This window comes from Calonectris borealis, chromosome 6 (genome assembly GCF_964195595.1).
Source record: "Calonectris borealis chromosome 6, bCalBor7.hap1.2, whole genome shotgun sequence".
Taxonomy (NCBI): Eukaryota; Metazoa; Chordata; class Aves; order Procellariiformes; family Procellariidae; genus Calonectris; species Calonectris borealis.
The window spans coordinates 27,419,171-27,426,938 of NC_134317.1; the positions used below are offsets into that span (position 1 = coordinate 27,419,171).

Genomic DNA, 7,768 nt, shown 5'->3' on the forward strand with positions numbered 1-7,768 from the left:
CAAGTGGCAATGAATGTGTATCAGTATACGTGTAAGTCACATTTGTTTATGAAGGTATGATCCATTTAACGCCTGGAGAAGATGAATGTGGTCAAGACATACAACTCCTTTTGGGTGTGGATATCATGTCATTGGAAGCTCAGAGCAACCACATACTCGAGAAAGCAGATCTGGGGGTATGTTTCAGACAGTGACAGTCCAGTAGTTCATGGTCAATCTGTTTCATTGCTGTATCTCCAAAGGGACAGCGGAGTGCCAGCTTTCGTGCCTGTTTAAAACACTGAGCCCACTGAAATCAATTGGAAATTAGTCAGATGTTAAAGATAGGCAAGTGGTATGTATTAAACAAAATGAATGTAGAAGGAAATCCATAAAATGCCTCTCTCAAAGGTACACCTGACTCTTTCTTTCTCTCTCCTCTTTTTTTACACAGTGCCGGTCCTAAAGGGGATAACATTTATGAATGGAGATCTACTATACTTGGACCTCCAGGTTCTGTATACGAAGGAGGCGTTTTTTTCCTGGATATCACATTTTCATCTGACTACCCATTCAAGCCACCAAAGGTAAGGGTAAGGTTTTTATTGTGCTTATAATTTTTTCACAAGTGAGAAGAATGTAACTTGCAGCGAGTGAGTGCTCATCGCTTCCTGAATATCAAATTTGTTTATGGTCTCTTGAAAACTACAAGGTCCAAAATCTTGGCTTGCAATTTCAGAAAAATCCTGTGTTCTAATTTGTTTCCTGATTACCACAGTCAATACTGATTTCCAAGCTTTACCAAGCGATAAATGAGATGATAATTCTGATCAAGAGTTAAGATTCAAGAAATTTTAATTTTTATAGAAGACAACGCAAGATCTTCTTATGCTTCCTTCTTCTTATTCCAGCTACTAAAATATATGTATAATAAACTTTTTTCTGTTATGAACCAGATTCTATATTATATATTGTCATATATATTATGTATATTTTCAATATATGTAATTTTTAGCAAAATAACAGAAAGCTAAAATAAGTTTAGATAGACAACTAGAGTGTTACATTGTGACTTCAAATTGGGTAAATTATTGTGATGATTTCCATTATTGTAAAATGTCAATCTATTTATTCCTGGCAAGATCAGCAACCTTGCTTGATAATACTTTTAAGCAAAAGCTCTTTTTATTAAATGGAAATAATCTTAACTTAAGCTAAAATTTCATTTCCTTGCTCAGAAATAGTATGAACACTTAAGAAATCTTAATTTCTTAACAGATATCAAAGAAGTTAAAGGTTGTTCCCTTCTCCCCTCCCTTAATGCCAAATTACAGCTCTTGACCAAGTCACCAGAAAGGACGCTGCTGACATTCGCAAAGACTAAATACGTTCTACCACACGTTTCTACAACTTATGGCTCGTGTGGCTACAATGTTGTTGTTATAAATCAGATATCTCTTTTCATTCCCAGAAGGATTATAGCATAAAGAATAATATACCCTCTATGTTTTTCACACATCTCTGAAACCCACAAAATTTAATATTCTCTGAGTTAAGATTGTTATAATGAAGTGATGCAGAGTTTTAGAGAAATGCCTCATGAAAATCTTGTGGATTTTTTTTTAAAGCATGATCATTTTTGAATTTTCAGTAGTTTCAGAAAACATCATGGATTTTTCCCCCCTGCATCAGCATGAAAAAGAAAATTTTCCTCATCTTCTTGTGCTTTGTGTAATTAAAGCACTTAAATATTTCTAACTTCTTATTTATGCAGAATAATGCTCACATGCTCTACCGATATTAGTCTGAAATAATTTAAAAACAAGGATAGTGTTAGTTAGTGTGATAGCATTGTTTTGGATGTATATTATGTCCTGCCTAATGAGGGTAAGGCAAAGATTTCATTGCTAATTTGAACAAGAATAATACAATACTCCAATTTTAAATATCATTTTTCATGGTCTATATTTAGGCTTTTGAAAGAAAGGAAAAGATCAACTAATACTGCACATGCAGCCAAATTCTGTCTACTTCCTCACCTTCAGAAACCACAGTAAAGTTACATTTGTGATTAGATTGTTCTTGACATGCAATATGTTCATTAAATAGCATACAGTACTACAAAGTAGGTCCTGATTTTTGTGGATACCGAACAGAGGGTCTGTGTGAAAGCAGTTTGTGCACCAAAGATCTCCACGGTAGGTTTCTTGTAGCCTTCAGGTAGCCATGACTACAGTTAAATACACACTCTTCTATTAAATAATTGTGTTTTAGAAAACGAACAGTGAGGAGCTGCCTCCACAGAAGCTCTGCAGAACGGGGAGCGCCCCAGGCGCTGCTGCTGCTCAGAGACAAAGGGCAGCATCCCTGGGCAACACTGAATGACTCTCTTTCTGTCTCTTACGCTGTGATTCTAGGTTACTTTCCGTACCAGAATTTATCACTGCAACATCAACAGTCAGGGAGTCATCTGTCTGGATATCCTGAAAGACAACTGGAGCCCTGCTTTGACTATTTCAAAGGTTCTGCTGTCTATTTGTTCTCTTCTGACAGACTGCAACCCGGGTAAGGAGCTGATAGTTTACTGAGCGTCCACTCTTAGTCGTTTGACTTATTTGCCATGGGATGTAATTTGCATATTTGATTGTATGCAGATTAAATAAAAATTAATATTTTTAGAATTGGGGATGAAACGCTCCTGCTTGGATGCGGTCCCACATTTAATGGCACTTTCCACTCCTGTAGCACAACAGAAAGTAAATAGCATTAAGCCCTTTTTTTTCCCAAGTTATGGTGGAGACAATAAGCTGATGTCATTGAAGGTCTGTATTGCAGGAGCTACAGCAAGTGAGTGGTCAATCCAGGAAAGCAACAAAGTTCTCTTGAGTTTTAAACTCATAAATCCTGCAGGTTGGAAGAGGCCACAGGAAGTGTCTTCTCTTAAGACAGCAATTGAAACGTTTGATCTTGCAAATGTGAGGGGGACGATGTTCAGAGAGATTTTTTTCTTTTTCAAAGAGAGTTCCTTGTTCCTGTTGGGAGGGGAGGAACTCCATCGGAAGCAGTACAGTTTCTCAGCAACAACTGTGAGACCAGTGTCATTAGGCAATGAATGCTAATTGCCTGTGGTCAGGGCAGGAACTGAGCAGTGGTGCTAAGATGACAGTTCATTTACAGAAGACTGGTAGCTATCAGGGAGAAATGGATTAGCCATTCCAAAAAGTTTGATGACTCCTGAAGCAAACTGGATCCTCTCGGTGTGTGTCCATAGTCCTGATACCCTAACATACACTAGTCTTGTCCCAGCACTGTGACAGGAGTGCGCCAGGCTGCGCTCACTGAATGTCCCCTGTACCCCTTGGCCCTTCCAAAGGGGTGAAAGCAGGGCACCTGGCTGGGGCAAGATTCATTAATATGCAGATAACCACAACAGATTTTTCTGTTTTCTTTTTCTGTTCACTGTGCCTTGTGTGTTTTCCCTTGGAAATCTCTTGTATGGTAAGAGTCCCACTATATCTCACAGCATTTTCTGGCTAACAAAGACTATGTTTTGGAATAGATTCTGCATTTTAAATCATGTGAGGTTTTTTTTTATTGTGGAATGCTTTCTAATGCATCTTCTCCTGCCTTTTGCAGCTGACCCTCTGGTTGGAAGCATAGCCACTCAGTACCTGACCAACAGAGCAGAACATGACAGGATAGCCAGACAGTGGACCAAGAGATATGCAACATAAATGACAAACTACTTGTGCAGTGTGAAGGTGCAGAAGGCAACTTTGCAGTGTGCAACAAATCTTTATAGCCTTTACAATACGGACTTCTGTGTATATGTTATACTGATTCTACTCTGCTTTTATCCTTTTGAAGACTGGGATACTGCCCCCCAAAAAGGTAAATGCTATCAAGAGTAGAAATTTGTAGCTGTAGATTAGTTATGTTTAAAATGCCTACTTGCAAGTCTTGCTTCTTTGGGATATCAAAATGTATTTTGTGATGTACTAAGGATACTGTTCCTGAAGTCAACCAAATATTATAGTGCATTTTAGCCTAATTCATTATCTGTATGAAGTTATTAAAGGTAGCTGTAGATTACTAGGAATTATGTCATTTGTATTAAACCCAGATCTATTTCCAATATGTGGTACATGCTGTTGTGAAAACTGTTTTAACTTTTACCTCTGTCAGTTTGTAATGAAAGGATTTCCTTTTTCCCTTTGTAGCTCAGAGAGCACCCAGTGTATCATCTCAAACACAATAAACATGTTCCCCAAGGAGTAGTTTCTTTGTTTTCCTATTTTAAATTAATATTTGAATAAATTTAATTATAGTAACAAGGCAGGGCCAATGTATCACAGATCCCTGTGGATAATCTTTAAATTAATATACATAAGCAAAGGCTTGCTATTAAATGTTTAATGCACACCTGTGGATTGTTTCAGTTTTCCCTGTTTTGTTTTTCACAGAACAAATGTCATTTCTACAATTTCCTTAAATTTAATACTGTTCGGCTCTTTCTCACGTTGGAATGAGAGCATTGCATATGCTTTCTCTAGAAGTTAAATGTAGCTGGTTGCTTCAGGGCCAGTCCTGCTCTTGTAACCGACTGCCTGAGTCTTGCTACAATTTTTTTTTGCAGGACAAGGGCCAAGTTAGAGATAGTCTGGTGCTTTTGTTTCCGAGTAAAGCAAGTCGGACTTGCTGATCTAGAGGACTACAGTTACCCATTGAAAATGGTCTTCCAAAGCATGATTGAACACTCTATCATCTGTCCAGAAAAGAAAGTAGTAGAATAAATTTAATCAGATTTTTATGACATAAAAACAGTTGTGGGGGAAATGAACCTTTGTTAGTGAAAATGAAATCTTGTAAAACTTTTAGACTATGTTTCCCCCACTTCACTTTCTGGCTTGGAAATTTTGTAACATCTGTAAGTAACAAAGATATACAGCTTTATAGTACATACAGTTTAAAAAGTAGAGTCACTAATAGTTTTATAATTTAAGCTTTTATAGGTTGCCAGTCACAATATTGATTATAAAAAAAAGAGACTTGATCCCTTTAAATGATTTTTAAAATTACACTTAATTTTAAACTTTACAGTCTCCCTTACTACCTGGTGTTTTTGGAGATAATGTAGCACTTCCATCAATAAGATGCTCTGCTCGTTTAATATATGAAAACTGAATGTTAAGTTTAAATATTAAAGCAATAGAAAAAATGTTAAAGATTTAGATCTAAAGTTAGCATCACTATATAGGTCCCTGTTTTTTGCATCACGTAACCTTTGACCATGAATTATCCACCCTACTTTAAATATTTCTACAGATTCCTGAAGGTGGCTTGAAGAACTGTGTATCCCAAATATCTCAACCTAGAAGCCAATCTCTCTTGGTAGCTACAAGATAGCTTTAGAGTTCAGGTTATAAAGTGCAAAAGGGAATGAGAAACAGGGGATCTGGCAGGTGAATATGCCTAAGTCAGGTAACAGACTAATGCCAGGAGATGAAGTGCTGGAAATCACTGCTGAAGGTGACCAGAGTTTCTCATTATGTCATTGGACGTGTGAGAAACAGCACAGATTGGCAAAGAAACAAGGGGCTATCACATCCAGGCTGGACGTCTAAAGTCTGCTCACTGCTGACCATTAGTGCACTCGTGGGTGACACGGTGCTCGTACACCACTCCAGTGACTTTCCAGTGAAGAGCAAACTGTATTTCACACGTTAACTGTGTTGCCTACAGAATTTACAGATATTTATATCATAAAAAATTATGGTATAAAAATACAGGTTTTAATCCTAATTTTAATGTATTTTGGTTTTGAATTGTACCTACAACTTCAGACACCTAGGTGTACAAGTGGGATGCCTTGTTAGTGTTGCCCCATCTTGCCTTCCTTGCAATTGGATCCTTTACACTGAATTCCCATCCTTGGTTTTTTTTTTTTTGTTGGTTTGTCATGATTTTGTTCTTTTTTTAATGTAGTTTTTTTGTGTGTAAATTTTATATTTACTGAAGTAAAGGTTGTTTTTGTGTAAACATTTAAACTTTAAAAAAAGAAAAGAAGCTAATTTTGTTTCTCAAGTTCTCTCTGCTAAACCATGCAGTAGAAAGAAATTTGTATTGTTAAATAAATCAATTAGTTGTTAAATGAGAATGTGTGTCTGTTTTCATGGGGAGGGGAGAAATCCCTGCTGGAAATATATCCAAAATACCAGTTGCAAAGAGCATCTGGTGTTTTCAAACTATTTCCTTCCTGGCTGTGCTGGGGTGAATACTGGCCACTACCAAAGCACAGCACTGATCCTATTTTACAGTTTTAATTTTCAGTTCCATCTTCTTGTCACCAATCACTGGGCTCTGTATTTCGGAAAAAGTGAATTGAAATGGCATTTTTTGTGAAAAGACCAGCTAAAGAGATCGCACATCCCCTCTTCCTCTCTGTTTTGGATGGGCTTTTCTTGTTCCATTGTCTTTGGAATTTGAGTGGGGAACACACGCAGCTGGCTGGGAAGGTGCCCGAACCGGGCTCTGTGATATCCCGTCACAGGAGCGCTTGCGTGGGAACCATCTGTCCCTTTGAGCTGTGACACTGCTGAGGAACAGAGAGGGCCAAACCAAATGGGCAAACACGGTCACATCTCTCTGCTTTTCAGCTGAGGTGGTGGGAACATTCAGAGCAAATACTTCATCATATCGAATGAGAAGGGATGGGTGAATATAAAGGTATTAAATATATTAAATACAATGGAAAGGCAAATATATGTCAGCCTTGTTATTTCTGTACTAACATGTTCTTGGTGAGCTGCTTTATGTTCTGTGATGTCTTAGTGATGTGTGGGGCACCTTATGTGGAAATGGTCTCGCTTACTGATCAACGTTGACCAGCGATCGTTCGAGGTCTATAGCTGGGAAGGGAGTCATATGGGGCTCAGGGTAGCCTGAGCCATGGGCCAGGCTTGCACAGCCTCCTAAGGAAAGCAGGAACTGAACCAGGTCTGGTTTGTGCTCTGCTCCCTCCCTGCTTGTTGGGGGCAAAAGGAAACTCTGCCACATTTTGCTGTGCACCGGTTCCTGCTCTGTACCAGCTTATTTGTGGCTGTGGATATCGCAGAAAGTGAGACCAAGCTTCTCCCTTTCTTCACCTTCATGCATGGGAACCAGATTTGTGGCCTCGCAGCAGCATCCCCGCTTTCCTGCACCAGTTCGGGAGAGCTGCAGGGCTTGGGCTGAGGGGCTTCACGCCAGCTGGGTGCAGCTCTGAGCTGTGGCTTCCCCGTGGCCCTGCCTGGGTCACCACAGCACTGTGGGGGAGGAAACTGGAGACCGCAGCAGCTTCTATATTGATCTCGTGGTCTTCTGCCCCTGGGGTTTTGTCTGCGTGGGTGCAGGTGGCAAAGGAAGGACTCGTGACTCCAGGCTGAAGAGTAAATTTCATCTTTCCTGCATTTTCTTCAGCAAAACTCAGCACTGGATATTCATGTGAAAGAAGGAAGGCCTGTGCAGGCATCCTGAACTAAAACAGCTTCAAAGGACAGTGACAGTAGCGTGACTAAAATGAGATTTGATCCAGCCGTAAACCAGCATTGTATTTCTGCAGCCCGTGCTATGGCCAGGGAGACAGATGCATTCGAGAACTCGGCACTGCTCTGTGTACAATATCCCTTCAACCCCTGCATGGTGGCACCGCTTGCATTTGTACTGCACGGTAACTTCCGAGGCTGAACCGCTGCTCCCTTTCCCTCACTAACCACCCCGACTGAAAGTGACTGGAGAGGATCCCAAGACA

General features: G+C 39.6%; 1 protein-coding gene across 7 annotated transcripts in view; it reads left to right on the forward strand.

The window, feature by feature from the left end:
- UBE2E3 (ubiquitin conjugating enzyme E2 E3) overlaps nucleotides 1–6,136 on the forward strand; it is a 58,850-nt gene extending 52,714 nt beyond the window's left edge. For 4 of the 7 annotated variants that reach the window (XM_075153364.1, XM_075153365.1, XM_075153367.1 and 1 more), the window contains 3 exons: nucleotides 434–566; nucleotides 2,397–2,544; nucleotides 3,616–6,136. In XM_075153364.1, the coding sequence (XP_075009465.1) occupies nucleotides 434–566; nucleotides 2,397–2,544; nucleotides 3,616–3,713 (379 nt within the window). In that variant the 3' untranslated portion in view covers nucleotides 3,714–6,136. Of the gene's footprint in view, nucleotides 1–47; nucleotides 177–433; nucleotides 567–2,396; nucleotides 2,545–3,615 lie in introns of those variants that run through there. The other 3 variants (XR_012674126.1, XR_012674127.1, XM_075153368.1) reach the window with 3 other exon arrangements.
- Nucleotides 6,137–7,768: the final 1,632 nt, after the last annotated feature.